At 44.8% G+C, this 25,245-nt stretch overlaps 1 protein-coding gene across 7 annotated transcripts in view; it reads right to left on the minus strand.

Moving 5' to 3' along the window:
* Nucleotides 1-25,245, minus strand: part of FRMD4A (FERM domain containing 4A) — a 565,607-nt gene that overhangs the window by 287,950 nt on the left and 252,412 nt on the right. Inside the window, exon 1 of one of the 7 annotated variants that reach the window (XM_019738285.3) lies at nt 16,471-16,844. The exons of 5 other annotated variants lie outside the window; for them this stretch is intronic. In XM_019738285.3, coding sequence (XP_019593844.1) covers nt 16,471-16,563 — 93 coding nt within the window. In that variant the 5' untranslated portion in view covers nt 16,564-16,844. Of the gene's footprint in view, nt 1-16,470; nt 16,845-25,245 lie in introns of those variants that run through there. One more of the 7 variants, XM_019738284.3, reaches the window with a different exon arrangement.

Genomic DNA, 25,245 nt, shown 5'->3' on the forward strand with positions numbered 1-25,245 from the left:
CATAACAGCCTGGAACAGTGATTTTCAGTAACTTTTGTTTTCAGTGATGGAAATCACCCAAATGAAATCTTAGGTGGAAACAAAAAATATCTCAGAAGCAGAATGCCTCTGATAGAGAGGCAGGGGTGAGGGGTCTGTCTTCCCAGGCCCCTGGTGGCACATCCCCACCTGCACCACCTCTTTCCGGCAGTTGCTTCTACTTCTGTGAGGCAGCAAGGATTCCTCGTGCATGTACCCTAACACTTAGTGACCCAGAGGACACAGGCCATCACTTGGAGTCCTCCAAATAACATCTGAGCACTGGCATATTATGGGTAGTCAAACTATAGCAGATGATGATTAACGATTGATTTTAAAGCAAAGTTGTGCGCAGGAGTAGAGCTCAGAAGATCCTTGGAAGGACATAGGAGGAGAAATCAAAGAAAACAGGGAGATAGCTGACTTAACATGAGAGGAAGGCAAGACACCGAGACGGAGAAATGGCTGTGACTCCATGGCTATGGCTGCCGGATACACTATAGGCTATTCAGTAACATTTGAATTTCAGATAAATAACATGAGACATACTTGTACTAAAGAACTATTTGTTGTTTCTCTGAAGTCAGCTTTCACTGGGCATCCTGTGTTTTCATTTGCCAAATCTGGCAACCCCAGTTCCTCTCTCAAGGATACTTTTCTCAGCAGTGTGGGTCCCAAGAGCCTCACTCCAATTTAGACCTCAGGCAGATTCCCCTCCGGAGAGTTCTCTGGAGTCAGACTGCCTGGGTTCAAATCTTGGATCTGCCAATGCTGGCTGTGCAACCCTGGACAAATGATTTAATCTTTCTATTGTTTTCCTCTTCTATAAAGTAGAGACACGCATATAAGCCTGCCTCACAGGGCTGTCTTGGAGTAAAGGAGAAAAGACCTGTAAAGCACAGTACGCTGCGCACAGTAGGAGCTCATTGAGAAAACCTATTTACACTGCTATCTACCAAGGCAGAGTCTCCAAGTCTCGCTGAATTCCTGGCTGTCTGAATTTGCTCCCAGTCATTTTCTTGGGACCTGAGACCAATCTGGAGAGGGAGGCGCTTTCTACTCCTTCCCGAGGGCCCTGGCCTGGCGCGTCCTTCTCTCCTTCCGGTCAGTGCATTTCCTTCCTCCCATTCCCAGAGGGCTGTGTCTGGCGATTTGCTAGGGAAGGAGGGAGGAAAACGTGTCACTTGATATTTGCTCCTTGACCCTGGCTGACCTGGTTAATTCACTCCAGGATGGAAGGAAGCACGTTCAGGAGACCTTCCTTTGCCTGAGCTCTTGGCTTACGTCTTCGCAATCGGAGAGTGAGCTCTTGCTTCCTGGACACTAGGCTGAGCATTGGGAGTTCCAACAGCCCGGTAGGGGAAAAACTTTAGAACAGTGACATCTTATCGCTCAGGGTCAGAAATTCTCAGAAAGCTGCTAAGTACTGGAGCCAGCATTTGGGAAAGGATTATTTCTTCCTCCTGGTGTAAGCCTGACCTGCCACTGAAGCCTCACTGTCTCCCAGCTTTCATGCCCATCTTTCTTTCTATGAACCCCAAGATTCGGGCAATGGACTTCTCTTAAACATTAAACAATTTAAAACAAGAAAACCAAGGTATCTGGGGGTGTGTGGGGCTCAAAGTTCCTCTGGAGGAGACACTGGAGCCAACTTCCAGGGTATATTCCCAGCCTACGTCCCTAATGGAATGGGACAATTATCCCGAAACTGCTGCCTGAACGCTGCGGTTTTCCTAACATTGTGTTCTTGGCTTCCCTAGTCTTCTTGGCACCGACCCATCGCCCTGCAGCAGCAAGTCTTTCCCAGGAAGCTATTGTTATTTGTGCATCTGACAGTTTATAACAGAGCACACTGACAGCAAAATCTAGGAAAAAAAAAACCAAAAACAGAGAAAAGAAGTATAGGTGAAAAGGACAAAAATGCAGGCTTTCAACATCCTGGTGGGAACTGCAAAGCAGAAACCGCCTCTTTCGGCCCACAGCACAGCACGTGAGAACTCTATAGAAAAGTCATTCTTAGGCACAGGGCAGCTTGTATGGAAGGTGGGCGTCAGACTCGGAGGTTCAGGATGAGACTGTGCACCTCTGACCTCCACTGGGGAGCTCCCTCTGTAGAGTATTCTCTGTTCTTCCCAGGAATAGCCTTTCAACAGCCACCAGGAGCTGTACTGTGTCACCGAGGACACACAGCACACAATGGGGTGGGATGGAGTGGCTCTGTTTTATCAGAGCCGAACATTCCAGACGAATTCACTCTCGTCTGGGAAAAAAGCACCACCTTGTTCAGAGCACGATGTTCCCATGTCTCAGCTTACCATGAAGCATTTTTTGATACACCTGTTGGGCTCATTAGTTCTGCCAAGAGAAGGAAAGTAGCATCCTTTGTTCTATTTTTTCACTCTCAAGGGACTATGTTTCCATTGTGTTGGCTTCCCTTACAGAAACTAACACAAACAGGAGGGAAAGTTACAGGATTCCATGCTGCTTGGCAGGGATGCAAAATATATGCACGTAAATATACACTTGGACAATAAGGGTAAAGTAGGAAATTAAGGATAATCTAAAATAGAAAAAAAAAAAGAAACGAGACACTTAAAAGGATGCAATAAATGTGAAAAGGCATCTAGAATGAACAAGTTGGACCCCAACGTTACCTCTGAGTTTCCTGGTAGCCAAGGTAAAAAAGGTAAGCACATTGAATCATGTATTTATTTCCTAAAAGGAATTAACAGGGTGGAATTTAAGTAAGAGAGATTGACAAAAGTAAGCAACACTATCTTTAACTGTCGTTAAAAAAAAAAGCCTCAGAAGCATTTTTAAAGATGTTTCTTTAGTTGGCTTTCTGAGCCAGGTACCTTACCTACTGCTCCCTGCACACAGCCCAGCTGTGCCCAGACAGCCCTGCAGCTACGTAAATGGCTCATATGATTCCTTAAGACTCTTCCTTCTATCTTCTGCTTTGAACCTATTTCCCGTCTAGTTTCTCTGGTCTCCATCTAGCTGTTGCAGTTCAGACTTCTCCAGCTCCCTCTCACACTTTCAGATTTGTGACCCGTTCACCTGTCTGTGGGCTTGTTTTAGAGATTACTGCCACCAGCAGTCTCACGTCTTGCCAGGGTTTTATATTCTGTAAATCCTGCCCACCCCACTCCATATCCTGCCCAAGGCCTGGGTCACACGGCCCCAGTTCAGGCCCAGAATAGGGTGCTTCATCTATAAAAAAGGCTACTAAACATTAGTCCTCAATAAAGATGAATTAAATCTTAGCTCAATGAAATAATCTCAGCAGGGAGTTGAGAACATATGATCCAGGTATATTGATATTTGACTCTTTAACTTCATAAGGATATAGTATAAAGGTATTCAAGCAATGAGCAGCTAATATATCCATTGACCTGCTTCTCTTGGTGTCAGATGTCCCTAGGTCTTTGGCTAAGTGCTGAAGGCAGTCAATTCACAGCTGCCTTATCCCTCAAGAGGCAGAAGTGAAGCTATTCCGAGATTAAAATTAAAGAGCTCCATCTCTGCTGTGGATATGACAGGTGAGGGCTGCTACTCATAAGCGACAGCTGAGAAGTGTGACTTGTATTGTCCCCCAGTTGCAGCACCATTCCACCTTGATATCCTGGTAAGGTCCAGAGTTCCTATGGGTAAGGTCCATGCATTCATCAGAAAAAGAGCTGTGAATCCGTTCAAGTTCTTGCTCAAGGACTTGGCTGAGCCCCCAGAATTTTCCTCCCTTGAGGATGAAAGAGATGATTTAGAACACAAAGGTTTTAGTTCAGCTGTTGCCAGCTGACCACCTTGATCTTAAAAGAACTTCATTTTGGCTCTCGGGCAGCCTCTGGTTTAGAGTAGGACCACACACTGCTGGTCTGGAAATCTGAGTTAGCAGCAAACTAGACCTCTAGGTGGTGGAGCGATCGCTTTCTTGGATGAAATTGTTCGCTATGGTCCACTTTACCACTGGAGCACAGGTGCCAAAAGCAAAAGAGTATGGCTGACTCTACAGTCTAACCATCCGGAGATGGTTAGATTGTGGGTTCAGTTGCTTCAGTTTCTTTCCTTTTGTTAGGTAATAAAACCATGCTCTCAACAAAAGTGACACTGTCTTCTATGTCCCATAGCTGGAGGACATGTATTCAATTTATTTAAATATAATTTAGAATTGCATGTGACCTGTCAAAAGAGTATTGTTTAAAAAAATCTGATTTAGCAGTAGGATTATGACAGCTGGAGAGATGATTCCGATTACTTTTTTTGTATTGAGATGTCTCCTTCTTATGAAACTCAAGACTGGGGAGCGAGAATACACAGTATAGATTTTTAGGGTGGGATGGCACTCAGTTTCTTGCAGAAGTTGAAAACTGGCATCTTGTGGCCTGCAAACCTGCTTTGTTTACTACACAGTGGTATTCTTTAAGCTCGGATTAGTTGCCAGCATATAAAAGTTGAGATATGTTGTCTCTCTCATACATATATTCATTATAAGAAAATTGCACAAAGATTTCCTTTTGAAAAATCAGAATTTCTAGAAACAGCAGCCCGTTTCCCGATGGCAAACATCATTTGCTCGGACACGAGTTCTCCAGTCTGCAGTGTGCTTCCTTCCTTCCTGCCCTACATGTATTTCACCAACCTGGCTCCTCTAGGCATTTGAGTGATAGTACCCGTACAGGGACCTATTTTACTGGGTGACTAGAGCGAATAGAGGCAGCCCAGGATTACGATGAAGGATTAGGCCCTTCGGCTACCGTAGGAAGTAGATATAAGCTCTTGAAAATAGCCTGTGTCTGATTGGTGAGTCTCAGAAGGAGCAAGAAAAGTCTTACCGAGCCCAGGCCCTATTCTGAGACACATCACACATGTTTCTCTCATGCCACCTCTAGGTCATTTGACTGAAGGAAAAAGGAAACCACCGCGTCCGGAAGATAGTGTTATTTGCTGTTGGACGTGTTGGTCCAGGACTATCCAGAGGGGACCACAGAACACACATCCAGGGATTGTACTAGAAATAAAGGAAAATTAAGGTGATCTGTGAATGACCTGAGGTTGAACAAAAGGCCACAGGTTATGGGTATTGTCCCCAGATGTGACGCTGAATGGGACGGCACATGGCCAGGGGAACCTGGCTCCTGCTGGTTGGTCCTTAGGTGGGACTCAGAGCTGCCGTTGGAGGCCAAGGTGTGAGTACATCACTCTGTGTGCTCATTTCAAAGCTACAAGTGCCCTTGTGTGTTTCCAGAGGATTTTTCCTTTCTTTAGTAGCTCCTCTCCATAAATGTTCTGCTACTTGAATACCCAGAGCTGGGGCCCAGTAGGATGAGGGGGTGTCCTCACCTCTTCCAGGGTTGACATCTTAAGGAGAGGTGTTTCAGAACTGGAACCCGCACAGCTGCCTTCACGGAGGGACCTGGCCATGCAACACGGCAGCACAAAAGCAAGGGTGTTAGCGCACATGGGCAGAAGAAGAGCTTTCTCAGCACACTGGCGGCTAAGCTTGTCCACACAATTCGCTTTGGAAACAAAAGAGACTCATTCACCCACATTAACCCAGAATCATGGGAGGAACCCACAACAGGATTACTGTTAAAACTACTCTTTCACTGATTTGAATTTTCATGTGCTAGAGGCACCTTCTTACCTAAAAGGAAAATGAAAGGGGCTGAAGAAGGGAACTATGCGTGCTGTAACTGGGTGAATACTCTCCGTTTTCCCAAATAGAAAACTTTTTATTGATGGGCTCTACGTAAAGGACTATGTGCAAGTTGCTAAAGGCTGTCACTTTCCTTGAGCCCCGATTGGCGGATACGAGCAAGCTTTTCTTCTACAAGAATGCCATGAAGACCCGAGGAGGCAGAAACAGATAGCAAAGACATGATTTGTTCGAGTTCATGTCAAATCCATTTGCTTTTACAGAGTAGGCCTGAGTCCCTTCAAATTAGGACCTGCTCATTTCTGGCATTTGGTGGCTGGCTCAACCCTAAATTATACTTTCTAAATATATATTCTAGGACTCAGCTGGGTTATGAAGTCCGGACACATTATAACATCAACCCATGTTTTAAACGAAACAAAACAAAAGAGATTTTCTTCAGATAGATCTTAGGAAAGCTAAGACTTAGGAGCAGAGTACTGGCTTTGACTCAGGGAACCAACATACATGCAAGATACTGAAATCTGTGCTCTTCCATCGTCTCTCTCTTGCCTGGTTTTTGGCTGGACAAGCTCTAAGGGACAATTGCAGTTCCACTTTTCTGACACAGTGGTTTGAGGGGGTCCTCCTTAGAATAGGCACACTGTGTTTCTAGGGTGTTATAGGGGGCAATCCTGCTGGCGTCGTTGTCATAACCTTCACCCGTTATTCCCCGTCATGGCCTGAACTTGCTCTGTCTGGCTCTGATCCGAGGTTGAGTAAAAATCGTCCTGACACTTTGCCTCTTTTCCTGTCTGCCTCATTTCCCACGCCTATGCTGTGCTTTTGTTGTTGTTGTTTTTTTTTTTTTTTTTTTTTTTACCTCCCTGGTGCCTTTTTCTGGAAAACTATATATCAGGTCCTGTTTCTCAAAGTTGCCTCCATGTCATATGTCCCAGAAGTTGAGACTCAGTATGTCTGGGGTAGAGACCATGCATCTCGTATGTAAAGAACACCTGGGGAAGCTGATGAACATGCTTTGCACCCAAGCTTCCTGATAACACTGCAATAAGATGAGTGCTTAGTCCTTCTCTTCCTTGACAATCAGCAGCATGAGACAGTGCAACATGGCCTTCCGGGAATTTCTCCTCCATTCTCTTCCCACCTCTCTGCCTGCTCCTCATTAGTCTCCTTGGTAGGTGGCTCCCCACAGAACTGAACTGTCAATTTTAGCATGGCCTTGGGTCTAGTCCTCTGACATTCCCTTCTGCCCATCCACACATGTTCCCCAGGTGAGATCACCTTGTCCTGCGGCTTTCAACACCATCCACCAGGGGTGTACTGGTAAATGTTTATCTATCAACTCTCTAGAAAAAACAAAAAACAAAAGGAAGCTTTGATTTGTAATGTGTGCCAATTTCCATGGTGTAAATTCTCCCCACGGGGCTCATTTCAAGCTGCCCACGTGTCATCACTGAATGTGAGCTGGGTAAAGATGCACATGAGCAGCTCATGAGAGCCCGGAGAAGCCAGCTCCAGCACATTCCCAGGTAATGTCCACATTCATATCTCGCCTAAACACAAAACTTATATTTCAAGTGTCTTCCATTTGAATTTTTAATGATCATCTCAAGTTTAACACATCCAAATACAGCTCTTAATCTCCCCTGCCCCTGGCGTCCTCGCCAGCCAGCTCTTCCTGCAGCATTTCCCACCTGAGTGAGCATCAGCTCCAGTCTCCAGCTTCTTAGGAGTCATTCTCGACTCTCATCTTCCTCTCTCACTCCCTATCCAATCCATCAGCCAATCCCATCAACTCTACCTTCTAGATAAATCTAGAATCCACCAATTGCTTATCACCTCCAGAGTATTATCCAGTCTAAATCATGACCATCTCTTACCACAATTATTACACTAATGACCTAAAGAGTCACTCTGCTTTCAGCTGTTTCTGTATTAACCTAGTGGTCACAGTGACTCCTTTAAAACATGTCAGCTGATACCATCCTTCTGCCTCCCCCCAACCAATGGTCTTCTGTCTCACTCAGAGTAAAACCCCAAAGTCCTCACCATGGTCCCCACAGCCCTCTGGCTCTAGCCTCCTAACACTTCTCTGACTGATGCTCCTTGCCACGTCCCCCCACCCCTCTGGCTGCCCCCTTGTTATTCCTCATATTTGTCAAGTGTGCTGGAGCATCACACATTTGTACTTGCGTTTTCCCCTGCCTGGCATGTGCTTCCCCCAGACGACTGCCTGGCTTGTTCCCTCACTCCCTCGTGTCTGTCCCCAGACATCATCTTAACAGAGGCCACATCACATCAGAACACAGCTCTCCTTATCTCTCTTTGCCCCGTATCCTGCTGCATTTTTCTTTAGAGACCTTATCACTACTTAACATGAAAGCAGAGGCTTTGCTATGTCCCCTGGGCCTAGCACACTGCCTGGCATGTAATAGGTACTAAATAAAAAATGTCTGGAATTAATAAGTAGGGTGTTGGGGCCTAGATATTACATTTCCCATGGTATTTATGTTCCGAGACTGATTTGGTTTGATTGAACTTAGACAACACTTTCCAGAAATGACCAATTTACTTCTAAGCCTTATTAGTTTTCCTGATTAATAGTCTAATAGAGGGATTGGAGCGACCATTTTGAAGTAATCTCTCCTTGTGGAAGTATGACTGGCATTTTTGAGAAAAGTCAGTAAATACTTGGAGGAAAATGATCATAGTTGTGTTTATGGACTGTTTCAAAATACCCACACACAGATTCTGATTGGAAAGGACAAGGGCTTTCATGCACTTGTATGGTCGGATTTCAAGAAGTTTTTCATGATCAAGTTCTCTACCAAGAAGAACTGGCATCCTTACATCGTAAGGTATATAAACGTCAAATCATTATGTCGTACACCTGAGACTAATGCAATATTGTATGCCATCTATACTTCAATAAAAAATATAAATTAAAAGAAAAGGAAAAACTAGCATCCCAAAATAAGTCACTTTGTTAGGACTGATCATGACAGAAACATTCACCTGAATAAGAAAGGCAGGCACTTGGCGACCCTATCCTTTGGGTGACAATTCTGTTTGATTAAATGTTTGAGTTTGTGACCATGAAGACATTCTTTATTCATCTATTCACATTCATTCAATATACATTTATTTGATACACACACACACACACACACACTCACACACACCAGGCACTATTCTAGGCTCTGGGGCGTAGGAGAAAACTGACCAAATCCTTTGAGGCAGTTAATTACTGAATGACCAGAAAGGAAAAGAAAAAAGAATGAAAATTCACAGATGTGTTTCATCTACTCCCAGATTAGAAAACAAAGACCCACAGCCACACTTTCTTCTATATTGTTTCCTACACATAACATAATATTGTTCTCAGAGGCGCATTGATGAATCAATACAAGTGAAAGTGGACTGTTTTTAACTGTGTGTTTAAAGGCACACTTATGTTACACAGGTGGATAGTATTCACTCTGCTAGAGCAATTTATAAGAGATCTGATTTCAAAACTCCTATAGCAAGTGTTCTGAGAACATGACTGGTTTTGTGAACACAGCTGCAATATGGCGGGTAGAGAAACCCGGAAGGGGCTCTTCCAAGTGCTAGTGGGGAACTCTGCAGGAGCAGCTGAGTTGGGTGTTTCTGATCTCAGATTACCTGGAAGTCCTGCATGATCCCAAGCTCTATAACTTCAGAAGGCTGCGTTTAGTTAGCCAGAAAGTGACCTCAAAGTGCTGGGCACTGCATAGGATGTCTCAGGAATATAGACCCAACTTGCAAGGAGCTTACATATTTTTTCTCCTATTGGGAATGACACTCTTGACTAAAAAGCAAACAGAACTCAGGTATTTCTTTTTCATGTGAAGACAACAAAAGCACAGAAACTAGCTAATGTCCTTAAGCCAGCATCGTGCCCAGATGATCCATCTTGACAATAATCTTACCTTCAAGCAGTGGTTCTCAATGTCGCTGCAAATTAGTCATCTAGAGGCTTAAATACTGCTGCGCGGGGCCCCTCTCCAGAGGTTCTGATACACAGTGGTCTGGGCACAGCCTGGGCATTGGGAGTTTTAAAGATCCTCAGGGGCTTCTAACGTGAAACCAAGGCTGAGAAGCACTACTTGAGGAGGAGTCACGGCATTCGGCCCCTGACATCAGCGAGAGTTCTAAGAAGGAGTCAGGACTTGGGAATGAGTTGTCTAAAGAGGGACATCATTGCCTGCTTTCACACTCAGCTTGACAGCTACCATTTGGTGCGGAATGGTGAAAGAGGATGGTGAAGAGAGATTCCCAGTCCTGCTTTCCACTCCAGCGTGAGGAATAAAATCTCTGGAGTGGAACCAGTAGGAACAGCCTTTCCACTATGCAATCTCATTCTGCCAGGATAAAAGTCATTGGTTTAACTTGACATAAGCTGCTGTAAGAAATAAAATCAGTGTTGGTTTGCCAAGATGGGGGTCATTCAAAATCGTATGGAACTAACCAACAAGGGGGAAATAGTCTTCATTGCAGCCTGTGAACCAGAGAATTGGAGTCTCTGAGAGTCCACGTTCTTTCTTTTCCAGAGCGGTGTATATTTATAGAAGGAACGAAACCTTATGCAGGATGAGGGGTTGGATAATAATATGTGTGACTGCACTGATCTGTCTGAACAGTTTTTTGGCTGTCTGCTTTCAATGGTAATAAATATCCACTAAGAGCCGTCTGCTGTATGTGTTTTTGGTAAAGTCTTACACTTCCCTGCATGAATACATTCAGAATGTAAGCACCACACACTCGATTATAGAGACTCTGTTGTATTCTGAATTCTTAAGTTATTCAGCTTAGCAGCTGTGATAATGTAATGGTTTGCAAAATAATAGACTGGCAATACGTCAACCTGGAATAACACATCAAATAATGAATAATGTGGGTGCAAAAAGGTTTAATTTAACTGTTAAAAATACTGCTCCAGAAATATCACACCATTTCAGTCTTTCCAAGACAAAAAAAAACAAAAAAAACCCACACACAAGAAAACCCACACACAAAAAAACTAAAACCAAAAACCCTTTCACTTAAATATTCAAATAATTGTGGTAAAAGAGAGTGCGTTCTTACATCTTTTTTTTTTTTTTTTAAACAAAAATGTTAAATTTACGTTAGTCTAAAGAGACATACCATCTGAGTCTGGTCAGTTGTTCACATACACTTGTTGTTTGATGGTAAGATTTTAAGTTGCCAGTCTTGTTCTTCCCCATTCCATGGCACAGTTCAGAACAAATAGGAGAACAGCATCCATCTTCTCAGTTTGTATTAACATGTAAAACTGAACACATTTTCCACCAGCAATAATGGGGTTGTAGTAATTTAACGTAAGAAGTGAGACTTGTTTAATTCTGATCCTCTTCCCAAATAATTTCACTGCAGGAAGTGGATAAGAACTTTCAGGGGCCCAGCCCGGTGGCTCAGGTGGTTAGAGCTCCGTGCTCCTAACTCCGAAGGCTACCTGTTCGATTCCCACATGGGCCAGTGGGCTCTCAACCACAAGGTTGCTGGTTCAATTCCTTGAGTCCCGCAAGGGATGGTGGGCTCTGCCCCCTGCAACTAAGATTGAACACGGCACCTTGAGCTGAGCTGCCACTGAGCTCCCGGATGGCTCAGTTGGTTGGAATGCGTCCTCTCAACCACAAGGCTGCCGGTTCGACTCCCACAAGGAATGGTGGTCTGTGCCCCCTGCAACTAGCAAGGCAATTGGACCTGAAGCTGAGCTGCGCCCTCCACAACTAAGACTGAAAGAACAACAACTTGACTTGGAAAAAGGCCTGGAAGTACACACTGTTCTCCAATAAAGTCCTGTTCCCCTTCCCCAATAAAATCTTAAAAAAACAAACAAACAAAAAAAAACTTTCAGATGTCATTCATCCTGACATTTAGTGAACACTTACTATCCTCCTGTTGTGAACCAGGGTCCAAGATGCGCTCCCTGCGCTCACAGAGCTTGTCATCATGTGGAGGACTGACATAATGGAAATAGGATGGAAAAAGGTGGGTTCAGTGCAGTGTGATTTGTGCTCTTGTAAGGAAAATTAAGAGTGTTATGGGGGTCTGAAGGAAGAGCACGTTTTTAGACTTGGGGAAGGGATGGGGTAGCCGGCAAAGTTTCCAACCGGATGTTATGTTTGGGCTACAGGGTGTGAATAGGAAGTTAAGGAGGTGGAAGGAGGCAGTATGTATCAGGCAGACAAAAGTCCATGCAAAGGCCCTGAGGCGAGGCAAGGCAGAGCATGGTACTTTGGAGGAACTGCACATATTTCAGTATGGTGGGAATATAATATACCCAGGGTAAGGTACAGGGATAGATGAAGCTAGAGAGGGTAGCAGGGTCCTTATTATGAAGGGTTTTTAGTTACATTTAGACATTTGTACTTATCTTGAGGCAGGAAACCATTTACAGGTTTTAAGGAGACAAGTGACATACTCATGCTTATGCTTTAGAAATATCACATTGTCTGCAAAACAGAGCAGGGACTGGGTAGGAACAAGACTGGCAACCTACCCAGTCTTGTTCCTGGAACGATGGTGGCCTGAACTAAGGGATGTGGGGAGGAGTAGTTAGGTGTGAGAGAGATTCTGGAGCTAGAACTGGCCACATGGTAACTGATTAGATGGGGGAGACCAAGGAAAGGCAGGAGGCAGGGATGATGCCGGGGTGCTAGTGTGGGTGTTTAGGTAGCTCATCGTGTGAGAGGAGCAGGATTGTGAGTGAGATGATAAATTCCATATTAAATTTGAGGTGTCGAGACATTCAAGACGACAGAGATGCCCAGATCCCCCTAGGATATGTGGGCCTGGATGGTAGAGACAATAAATCAGTAGGGAGATGAGCATACACTAAAACAACACGGGCTGGGCCACACCAAGCCTTGCCTATGTATTCTTAGGTTTTGAATCTATAATGGTAATCTCCAACATGCAACCGTTTCCTCATCTGTTGGGTCATAGGAGTTGAATAAAAACATCCCTCCACTTCCCCAAGGCAAACTCCCAGACAAAAATGTCCACATGTGCTCTTTCCTTAACTCATTTATATTATATGTTATGTTCTTACATTCATTAGAATTTTCCACGAACATTTTTACCTCTGGAGCAAAAAACATCCAGCTTTAGAAGCAAGAGACCCTGTAGACATATCTGGGCTTGAGTAAGTTTAGTTACTTGGCATTAGTGCGCCAAGAATTAGAAACACTTTGTTTTCTACGCATCTTACATCACATTGGGAGTTCCAAAAAGGGGACGTAATCCCCAGGAAAGACTACTGTTTTGGCTCGATCAGATGAATATCCCTCAAGGACCTCTCTGGGTGACAATGAGGTGTGACTAAGAGTGTGTGTACGAGGCTATATGAAAAATACAAGCCTAGTGTTCATCCACTCAAAGACAAGCAAACTTAAAAACTATGCCTCGCGTTAACAACGGCCTTCTGTACAGCAGCTGTTGTGTCAGGTCCTTCCATAGCATCTCTAATCCTTAACAACCACCCTTGGTGGATAGTGCAGAGGAATAAGCCGAGGCTGACAAAGCCCGGGACACTGTGCCCCAGTTAATAAATAGTTAGGGATGGCATGGCTGCAAGCCATTCCACCCTATCGTGTTTCCCCGAAAGTAAGACCCAGCTGGACCATCAGCTCTAATGCATCTTTTGGAGCAAAAATTAACGTAAGACCCTGTCTTATTTTACTATAACATAAGACTGGATCCTATATTAATTTTTGCTCCAAAAGATATATTAGAGCTGATTATCTGGCTAGGTTTTATTTTCTGGGAAACAGGGTACCTTGCTTCACGGTGTAGCATCTAAATTGTCTTCATTACTTGTTTTGTAGCTGGATTAGAGCCCTATTATACTGACTTAAAATGGTTTCATTTATATGAACCTGTATCCCTAATTTCTCCTACCTCCAAACACAAAAATCTTCTATTTCTTTTATTTATTTATTTATTTATTTATTTATTTATTTATTTATTTATTTAATTTGTTTATTCATTCATTTATTTATTTTGCTCTGCATGGCACTGTGATAGGCTCATGACAGTCTGTGAAAACATATGAACAAGAACTAAGCCTGGTCTCCCAGCCTGAGCGAGGGTTTCCACAATCAGGATCTGACAAACGTCTGGGTAGCAGAACGAAAACGGCATGTTTCTTTTCTTTCAACTCAACTGCTAGGCAGTTGGGAAACAGAAACAACTGCTTCATCCTGGACACCTAAGGGTCGTTGGCTGTCAGTGCCTACAAGTCACGAGTCTCCTGGTTTTGGTAAGTCTTCCATATTTCCTCTCATGGAATGTACTGGTCACAAATTGGTTGTAACCCGTTTCTCAGGGGCAGGCTGCCATGTCAAAGCTCCCCAGAGGGCAAAGGTGATGGACAACAGGCTCGAGGGCAGGGTCCCTAACTTAGGTCCTGCTCTGTCGTTGACTGTATGTCCCTGGACAGAAGATTAAACCCCTCCATGCCTTGATTTCCCTGTTCATACAGGACAAAGGTAATAACCCCTGTTCTCTGTGTCTCCTTAGCAATGAAAGTGAGGTAATAGATAAGGAAATGCATTGGTATAAAAGCATGATAGAAATGTGAGGCCTTTACAGCATTAAATATCGCGAGACAACAGAGGCCAACTCGATTGTCTGTCACCCTTTAGGCTGCTGATGTAGCTGAAAAAGGTGTCATTGCTTTGTATGCAGGGAGTCCCCAGAACAGACAGCCAACTGGTCTTCAGTGTCTGCCCTTAAAGCAGATGAGGTTTCTCACCTTTCCTGCCCTCCTTTTATATAAATAGATGACTCCGGTTCTGAAAATTGTCATAAAATCAGCAATCATATAAAACGTCCGATTGGAAATGACCTAGCATCATCTACTCCATTAGTCTCACTCTCCTGTGCAGTGGAGGGTGAGATAGTAGACTCTTCCTGTGAGTGATGGGTGCCCCAGCCCCACTGATTCACATCTGGCAACGGAGAGTAACAGCACGTCTGATGCTCCAGTGACAGGTGTGCTTCTCTTAAGGGCCAAGAAGCTTGCAGATCAGTCTCCTAAGGCCTGGGGAACACTAATGTGTGCCAAGGGCAGAAAACAGGTCTGTGTGATTTGAATGTAAGTAGACGCCAGCATGTGCAACAACCGACACGTTTTATGTATGACTCTGTGTTTATGTATTTGTCAGTTTTTCTTAAATCGGTGAACAATGAAAAGCAGAAATGGTAACTGCATCTTGATTTATTAAACATATATGACTTATCAGACATCCAGCTGGAGATTCTAATGGTTAAACCGAGGTTACCAGGTTACTATGGATTTTTTTTGTGCCTGTGTGTAGGATAACACTGTCATTTGTATCGCTATGTTGTGCAAATTCAGTGCATGCAATTCATATTTCCAAGTGAGTATTTATGAATAGAGCATACTATATAAACTGATTTACCATACAGGTCAAAATATTTTCACCAGAACCTAAAATCACATCTGCGATAATAAGCCTGAGAAATGTGTAACTTTTGCAATAATTGCTGGTCCTATGCGCTAAAGCTCTGGGTGCAAAAGGGAGCCTGCAGTAGACATCGAATACATATGAATTGATGACCCTCATTTGAGCACAAGAAAGATGTCTCCAAATAAAGACCTATACACACCCAGAACAGGAAGTGAAGTTTTTTTCATTATTCCTCAAATGGCAGAAAAAATGTAAGTCATCAAAAGCCAGGGAGTCAACACAGCCTGGAAGTCTACACAGCCCCTCGTATTTTCAAAGCTTTAATTATGTTTTACGGAGTAGTAAATATAGAAACCAGAAAAAGTCATTTGAATTAAACGTTGTCCCTCTTTATAAGATGTGACAGGTTGCTTATCTATCAAGGGAGCTCTTTGCCTTTTCGATCTCAGATGACACCTTAACCCTAGCTGTCTGAGTACATGTCCACAGCTCACAGAGGGCCCTGCATGATTCAAACAGGGGCTTTGGGGGTTTCCGAGACCCACCAACCATTCCACCCCTGCGTGTCACCACACAAATGAGCCCACCATCTCGACGACAACCAGCTTTGCATTAACAATAGTCACCCCCAAAACTGCACTAGTCACTCCAGAGGACAAATCCTTTACATTGTTTTACAGGATTTTCTCTACCAGGGGCTACTGTAAAGTCAGCACGCTTTCAGAAAACAGAGTAATTTTGAGCCGAAATCCATAAGAGTAAAAACAAACAAACAGAAAACCCCCAAAATGATATCAAGGTATCTGAAATAACAAGAACAACAAAACAACAGAGGGGATTTTAATCAAGCGGGTGCACAATTGCAACCCTCAAGGCATTTTAGCTCCTTAACCTCATCGGCACCTCCTTTGAAGACACTGTCACCCAGGGAGGAAATTTGCAGCTCTGCTGCCCTAATAGATCGGTTTTACTAACCGTAGAAGAAAACAGGTTTCGCAGCCCAATGCTTTTCTCAGCGTGCACTCACACCTCCCACACCACTTCCAGAGGGGAGCCCCCACCCCAATCTTGTCCGTTTTTCATCTCTAATGCCCCTTCCCACCCCCACATGCACAGCTGACAAAAATTTATGTTTCAAATTTCTCATCATTATCTGTTAAGAAAAAAATTACGTATGACTTAGTATGCTACAGTCCCAGGAACTTGATTTTTTTCAGGAAAACGGCACTAGCACAGGGATGCTACGTACAATGAAAACAAACATCTCCCTCTTTGGAGGAATTGCTCCCTGAAAACAAACAGCCGCCGCGTCCTTACCCTCTCCACGCTGCGTCTTCTCAGAGATCCATAAGGAATTTTCAGTAAGAGTCTTTGGGATCTATTTGGAGCCACTGCAGCTTGAACCACCATGGTGTAGAGCTGTGTGAATGAGTGAGTGGAGTGAGTGTGTGTGTGTGTGTGTGTGTGTGTGTGTGCGCGCGCGTTCCCGGCAAAGGGAGAGACAGAGGCTTCCTCAAAACTAAGTTATGGTCTCCTGGAGGTTTCCCAAATATCAAATAACTGAAAGAGTTTTTCTTTCGACCATGAGTCAAGATGTGGTTTGTCGGGAGGTGGGGGGATGGGGAAGAAGACAAATAGCCCAAGTTCTGCAACTTGAGCGTGCCTTTAGCTGCATAACTTTAGCTGCCTCCTGTCTGTCCCTGTATGTCAGTCCCTCCGTGAGACTGCAGGTCCCTGAAGTGGGCAAGTGACGCTTCTGGGGAGAGTGATCCAGAAATGTCAATTCTGCTTCTTGTGCCTACAGATGGTAACCAGGTCAGTCGTCTAATCAAAGCTCTATCAGACGTATTATTCATTCCATCACGTGACGCCGAAGCCCCTTGGCTGTACCATAGGTCACATGCTCACCTTAAAAAGACTATTTGGAACATCACCATCTGGTGTGGAGATTACTGTAAAATCCTGCATTCTGACTTCACTCTGTTCCCAGCACAGGAAAAAGAAATATTTGAAGACCAGTGACATAACACAGTGGGAACTTGGGGGAGATCCCTCTTTGCAGTCATAAATTATATGTACGACCCTGAGCATCAGACATGCATATGTGCTTTCCCTTCTGCTGTCTAATGCACAGAAAATAAATGCGAGCATGAAATTAATTATATATGTGAATGCAGTCCACAAAGAGAAAGCGTGAGAGAAGGAAGGGGAAAAATGTCTGTGTCGTTTGTATCACGTGGTTCAGAGGAATCAAATCAAATCTAGCAGGCAAACTTGCATGTGGCACCTCGTCATTTAAATGTTTGTTATTAGAACATGCATGTTCATGTGTTCCAGTACACATGAAGAAGTTACGTTTGATTTTACGAGGCTCTGAGTAAAGCTGTCCAAGCTTCCATCCATCCATCACGTGTGCCTATTATTTTCTAATCTTACTGCACTATCCATGTCAGACAACCTTCTCTGACTGAGCGTACACATGGTCGAAGGTTTTAACTTTTCTGTAATATTTCGTAACTGATATATTGTTCACTTAGGCCCCTCACCTCTACTCTTCCCTAAATCTGTTTGTTTCAAATAGCAGAGAAAATTACTATAAAGAAAAAACAAGTAAGGGGGCTTCCAGGATTGGAGGTATCATATTTTAGTTTTTCTGCTTTTAAACGTATTCCTGCATCCACTGCTCCTCTCCGTTCTGGGTTTTATGAAGGAAATGCCATTTCCTTTGTAAATAATCCCTGCTTTTTGGTGTTACCCCGCTATCACTCACATGCTTTGGGAACTAGCTTGTATTTACTTTCTACAGACCAGTTTATTGAAAACGATAGAAAGTTCTGTTTATTCAAAGAATCTAATAGGAAGTGGAGGGTGGGATGCCGAGGGAAGAAGTGGAATTTTACACCACTAGAAAATGAATGGGGGGGAGTTTCTTGGAGGGGGGGTTGTGAGTAGGGGCGGGGGTGGGCAGGCTATAGGTCTGGTCACCCAACGCAGACACACATTAAGAGGCAGTTAAAGAAAGCATCAAGTTGATGTGGGAAATTCCAAATATATAACAATCGGGCTTTGTTGGTAATTGGTTCCATATGTGCAGTCGGAGAGTTAGCGAGAGGGTGAGAGAGAAGGGGGAGACAGGGGAAGATGGAAAGCTCTACAACACGACTTGTAAGCGTCTTTGGTGAGGTAGTTTAGGCTTCCAGACCTTTTCTCCTTTTTCTCACTTCCTTCCTACACTCCCTGGTTTCAAGCTACTTGGGGTTGGAAATAAATCTGGAATGATACCCAATGATTTGGCCAAATCAATGGAATCTCTTTCCTTTGTAAAACCCTGCTTGACTGCATAACGGTGTTGAACAAAGGACAGGCACATTTTCAAAACACTTATTTGTCCGGAGTCCTGTGATGTCTGCCTCCAGTGCATCTGGAGAGGGGGCAGTGGATCGGATCAACGGAGAAGTCCCTGGCTCCTTCCTGACCCAGGCCAGGGCAAAGCCCCTGGGAGCTGTCTTTATTTATATTTGACTAAATGCAACTTCCTGTTTCCCAGGGGTATTAATGAGCATTTCACTGAAGAGCTTAAGGCCTCATGGCATAGTTCAGATCGTAAGGGACACTTTGATGAACTAAGTGCAAATAAAACTAAAACATATGCAACTGATTAAGGTTAAAATACATATAGAGGAGAATGTTAATGGAAACAAAAATAAGCCTGGGCCAGACTCCCACATGTTGGAGCCCCACACATTCCACCCTCCTGGGGGGCAGGGAGCAGGATCATTTCTCATATCAGCACCGGTGCCTCTGCCCAGCTAATGGAGAGAAGGTGGCTCAGGAGGCTTCCACAGAATAGGTGGCCATCTCCTCAGAGAGACGTGAAGGCTCTCAAAGGTCAGCGTGTCCAATACTATCTTTCTGATTGTGGTGCACTGGGTGCTCTGGGTTGAAATGGACACACCTAAAATTAATGATCAAGTCTAAGGTACTTATTTCTAGAAGGCCGTTGCTATAGTACAAATATATTTCCTGGGAGGGGATATGCATTCATACTTCAGCAGATATGATCACTTGAGGAGAGGTGAGGGGAGCTAATGTTTACTAAGTGCCTAGCAGCTACCAGGCAACAGGCTAGAAGGTTACCAAGGGCTGTCTCAATGGTAGAATTGAGTTTCACTATCTGTATGTTACAGGTGATGGAACTGGGGCTCAGAGAGGTTGAGTAAGTTGACGGAGGTATCACAGCTAGAACTGTCAGAGTCAAGATAAAAACCAAAGTCAATATGTTTGATCTCAGGGTTTGGCTTGGTCTGTTATACCCTTGACTATCACAGAGGATTTTATCAGATTACCAGGTTGGAAATCCAGAAAGGAGGTATTAATATATCTAAGGGGCCTGTCAAGAAAATGAAAAAATCTGTCTGTAAAAAACAGAGAATTTAAATGCAGAAAACGGTGTTAGACTGAGCAGTTCTGGAGTCTCTGGAATCACTGCTTCAATGATCCTTGGAGATAAACGCAGGTGGTGGAAGAGCCCAGAAGCGCACAAGAGCTGGGACAGCAGCAGGAAGCCAGCACAAGCCCTGGCCTAAGGGGCAGAGGGAGGAGTTGGTTCCTAGAGCCAAGGGCCAGGGCCACCTGGCAGAGGCTGGAACACTGTGGACACATCAGGTGGGACCCAGTCACTGCTGGAGCCATCTGCCAAGGCTGAGTGGGGGTGGGGGGAGCACCGCCCTGCTTCTCTCTTTTCACCTACTTCCATTCACCCACCACTGTCTTCCATGCACTGAAACCACAGATTGACGGAGAGCTGCGGAACTAGCCCCTCAGGCAGGGAAAGGAAAGGCTATGGAACAGATCTGAGGGTCAGCAGCCTCAAACCAGCACTGAGGAACCAGGGACACTGGAACAAAGGACTGGGAGATGGTGAATTAGGAGTAACTTAAAGAGAACAGAGTATCCCTTACAGAGACCATGTTTCTGCTGGAGTGGTGGATGGGGGTTACCTGAGCAACCAGGCAACAGCATAAGGGCCACGGGACAAATGGGGAAGATGGGACCGAGATAGGGTGTCGATGAACCCTGGGGACATAGGGTGAAGAAGACACACTTCCACCCTAGGGTCTCTGAAGCTGCTACTTATAATGCTTCTTAGAAGAGGGTACTCAAGGCCAGCAGGCAGGGGTTTTGGTGGGTTGTTTTGAACATTTCCTTCCTGTTTCAATGAAAATGTTTACATTCAAACTCTGGAACAAAAATGCATAGGAATTGATTGAACCATACTTCAGGAAAGCCCATGGTCTTGTGACACCGAAGCAAGATGTATCAAATCAAACGGGCACCCTCCATCACAGATAGCAGGGAATGAGGATGGGGATGGTGGCCGGTCAGACAGAAAGCATCTGACAGCCCTGGTGCTCCTGGAAGGAAGCAGGAGATGGATGGCATGCCCCAGGGCCAGTGTGTGTGGGCACAATTGTCACAGCTGACTTACACAACAGGCCCTGGCAGGGCTGGGGATCGCTAAGAACCCATGGGAAGGATGGGTCATCCCTGAGAATACTGGGCACTGGCACACAAATGAGGGCTGGTCACTGCATCCTCTGGGCTCTGCTCAGACTGAGCCTGACGGATCGGCCTCAGGTGTTTGTTCCAACTATTGGTCCAGGGCCTGAAATGACCATGTGTGAGGCTCTCCCCGTTGGCAATCTGAAAGACCACGTGTATGCATATCTTACCTCAGACTGTAACTCACTGGCACCACGCACGCTCATTTGCACTGCTTTTTTTTTGTTCCTTTGGCAGAATGTGAAAAGAATGGGTCATAGGACCGAGAGGTTTCCATTTGAGAAGGGGTTGGTGACTGGGAACACAGTGCCCCGTAATGAACACAGTAGGTGTCAGAATGAAGCGTGGGGTCAGAGGGCAGCCCCAGGCCACTGTGAGCCGGAGTCAGGGGCAAAGGGCAGTGAGCTGAAGTGCCCTTCTGGAAAAGATGGGCAGAATTCATTCGAAAACTGTTCTCTCTTATCTTTTCGTTCCTTTTCATTTTTCTCTGGTAAAAAGGGAAAACTTCGCTTACATTAAGGAAACAAAGACAACAGACAGCCGACAGTGTAGATGCCCCTCGTGACAGTCATCTCAAGTAAATTAGCAGGATGTTCAAAGGGGGGTCTTTCTCAATTTTATTGGCGGTCTTGAAACAGTGGGTACCAACCATCTCCACCCTCTCCCACCTCCACTCAGGGGCTAGCGAAGGCAGGTCCGAGACCAGTTCTGAAGCCCTAAGGTGACCTGACCCTCAAGGCTGTCAGAGGAAGAGGAGGAGGAGGAGGAAGAAGAGGTGGGAGCCATGCTCATGTCCCCTCACCTAAGGCCTGGTGGGCGGGGCTTAGTGCGTTCTGTGAGGGGCAGGGGAACCCCAGCTGGAAGAGGCTGGGGTGTGGGGCCCAGGCAAAGAGGTGAATCTTAAATGACTGACAGGAAGGGGGTATCACTTGTGCCAGGGAATTGAGGAGAAAAATCCCCAGCAAAGGGAAAGGGGAGGCAGGGTCTTCAAAGACCCCACAAGGCGCTCCCCAAAAACAAGGGTTGGGTTTAGACATCTGTCAGTCCCAGAGAGACTTTCCTGCCCTGGCTGCTCCCGTCCACTTCAACCCTGGAGTGTTAGAGGCTGCTCAGGGAGCAGGAGGACACTCACCCATCTTTCCCACGGCAGGCATCACCCCACAGCACCCTGAACTGGGGGAGGGGAGAAGCTGGAGCCTTGAATGAAGTTTGCAGCTGTCTATCTATGATTGACGTGTAAGCTAAGTGAGAAGATAAATAGGATGAGATTGATCCAAACACACACACGAAGAAAACATAGTCCTGACCAATTTGGAAAATTCCTAGAGTAAGAGGGAGGGAAGCTTGGAAGGGCAGGCCTGTCTTTCTTCACCATCCTATCACCACGTCCATTAGCTCCTAACTCAGCTAACCTGGGTAATTCACGTCGTGTCTTATTAGAGGAAGATGTGACTGAGGTTACGCAAACAGAAATGCTGCCTACATCCATAATTTTCTGTTTGACAAGTGGCTGGAATTTAGGCCAAACGTGAAACCTAATATCCCTAAGAACAGGATGAAGATATCAAGCGACACAGTTATCACCAGACCTTATGCCTAGGGCTTGGGAGATTATCTATAGTTCACCAGAGCAGGAGAGCATCGGTTTGTCTTGGTTTTAACTAAGGTTTGCATTGATGCAGTGCACTGTCCACGTTACTGTATTCAAAGAGACTTTGCCTGTTCCCATGGGAGTGGGAAGAAACTACAGGTAGAATTGTAGCTAGCCTGGGTGGGCAGATAAATTTTCCCTTCCCTTCCCCTTCCCTCCCCTCCTCTCCCCTCCCTTCCCTTCTCACTACCCCTCCCTTCTCCCTACCCCTCCCCTCTCTTCCCTTTTCATCCCCTCTCCTCCCCTCCCCTCCTTTTTCCTCTCTTCCTTTCTCACTGCCTCCCCTCTCCTCCCCTCCTCTCTCCTCCCTTCCCCTCCCCTCCCTTCCCTTCTCACTGCCCCCAAGCTTCCCTTGTCTACTTGGGCTGCACTGTGGCCTTCATTTAATAGTTCTCCTGTGTGGACACCCAGGTAAAGAAAATACAATAAGTTTAAACTGAAATGTTCAGTTTGAACAATTATCGTTGTTGGTACAGGTTTGGTGGACTAGAAAAGTGTATCTCCTACTTGTTTCTGAAATTACATTGTCTGTACTCCTCTAATATTCAATACCAAGCTCTCCGATATTGGCCTTGCCCTTGCCTGAAGCAATTTTATTATTTCTTTTTATTGCTTATGCCACATCGTTCATTCACCAATTATTTTTCTGAGTGTCTGATAAAATAATGGCAACCCCTTACATGGCACCTTCTGTGGCAGGCACTATTCTAAAGGTTTTAAAGTACATTAATTCATTTGATTCTGACAACACCTTATCAAATAGGTACTCTTATTTTTCCTAGATGAAGATGAAGAAACAAAGGCATAGAAAAGTAACGTAATCTGCCCAGGTGATATTGTAAGAGGCTACAGAGTCCTTTAACTATTGTATTTCCCTGTATGGCTGCTGTGTATCAGATGCTGGGCCAAGAACTGAGGATACGTGGGGTGGCCATCTGGCTCAGCTGGTTAGAGCACAAGCTCTGAAACAACAGGGTCGCCGGTTCGATTCCCACATGGGCCAGTGAGCTGTGCCCTCCACAACTAGATTGAAGGACAACGAGCTGCCCCTGAACTTCCGGAGGGGTAGCTGGATGGCTCAGTTGGTTAGAGCACGAGTTCTCAACAACAAGGTTGCTGGTTCGATTCCCACATGGGATGGTGGGCTGCGCCCCTTTAACAAAAGATTGAAAACCGTAACTGGACTTGGAGCTGAGCTGCGCCCTCCACAACTAGATTGAAGGACAACGACTAGACTTGGAGCTGATGGGCCCTAGGAAAACACACTGTTCTCCAATATTCCCCAATAAAAATTTAAAACAGAAAAGAATTGAGGATGCAAGATAACTTGTGCTTACTGGAAGTCTTCCTCAAACTCAGCTCCCCTCTGTGATGATGTCCATAGTTAAGTGAAAGAAACATACCTGAATTCGCACTGGGAAGGTTACTGAACACCCACCCAACAGGATAGAATGAAAGTTCTCTCTCTCTCTCTCTCTCTCTCTCTCTCTCTCTCTCTCTCTCTCACACACCATTTGTTTCCACTCCCACTTCTGCACACGGTTTTCCTGTTGCCTCCATCACAACAACCTTCCTGGACTTCACCATCTACTTCTCTCCCTCTTCGTACATGTTCTGCTCTGACATCCGTGTCTTGTCCCTCTGAACTCACTAGAAGTCTTCCGGCTTAGTCACATACTTTGGGTGATAAACAGGCTTCTTCTTGGACCTTTCAGAAGCCCCTGTTTAGAATGCTTCATTTGAGTAACTAGGAGAAGAGAATTAGCCCAGAATAAATCACTCTATAACCAACTCCAAAACAGACTCCCCATCACAAAGGAAACCAGATCTTCCTTCTGCCAGGGTAGAGAAGAAAATGTAGCCTTTGCTGGATGGAAACCTCATCTTACTCAATCTGGATGGCAATGATCAAGCTGTAGAGAATGTCAAATGGAAAATATTAATGAACGATGAGTCTATATTTTGTCTTAGCATCATGCCTTGCTTCACGGACATCAAATACCAGGCTTCCTGACAGGATTATTCAACTATTCATCCATGGGAAGGGGAGCAGGCAGAGATCTGCACACCAGCAGCAGAAGAGTTTATCCCCCTGCACGAAGGTCCTTCACATCTGCCTTTGATGTGCTTTGCTCCCCAGAGTGCCCCTGCCCTTCCCAGCAGGAGGCTAAGTCATGCAGTCAGTGGCTGGCTGCAGGCTGGGATGATGCTATTCTGTATGTGGCAATGGCTTAGCGCATGTGCTATTAGGAGTGATGTCATGTCTAGGTCCTGACAAATCAATAAGATTGCCAGGATGCCTGTGTGATTAACTAGACGATAAGCCAACCTGTGTGGGGCTGGCCGGGTAGATTGGCTTTCAAGGCCATGTTGCAAAGCCCGTTTTCCTGTGCTATCAGTTGTGGATGGATTTTGATAACCAGCATTGATTTGCCATATTTATAAAGTGTAGTTTGCACAGGGTAAACTGTTAATCGCACCTAGAATGGCAAAATAAATTATGTCCTTATCTATAGCATTGACTACCTAGGATTACTGGAATATATATAATACACCTTCAAATAGTCAATGGATTTGACTTTTGATTTTTACTACCATGTTTCCCCGAAAATAAGACCTAGTGTGACAATCAGGTCTAATGCATCTTTTGGAGCAAAAATTAATATAAGTAATTATAGTAAAATAAGACCAGGTCTTATATAATATAATATAATATAATATAATATAATATAATATAATACTTGGTCTTATATTAATTTTTGCTCCAAAAGACACATTAGAGCTGATTGTTCGGCTAGGTCTTATTTTTGGGGAAATACAGTAGGCTTAGCTCCCAAATTTCAGGTGTCTTAGATAAGCATTGGTGGCAAATGATCAAC

Source organism: Rhinolophus sinicus, chromosome 1, assembly GCF_057876585.1.
Source record: "Rhinolophus sinicus isolate RSI-liver-muscle chromosome 1, RSI-T2T, whole genome shotgun sequence".
In the NCBI taxonomy this organism is placed as follows: Eukaryota; Metazoa; Chordata; class Mammalia; order Chiroptera; family Rhinolophidae; genus Rhinolophus; species Rhinolophus sinicus.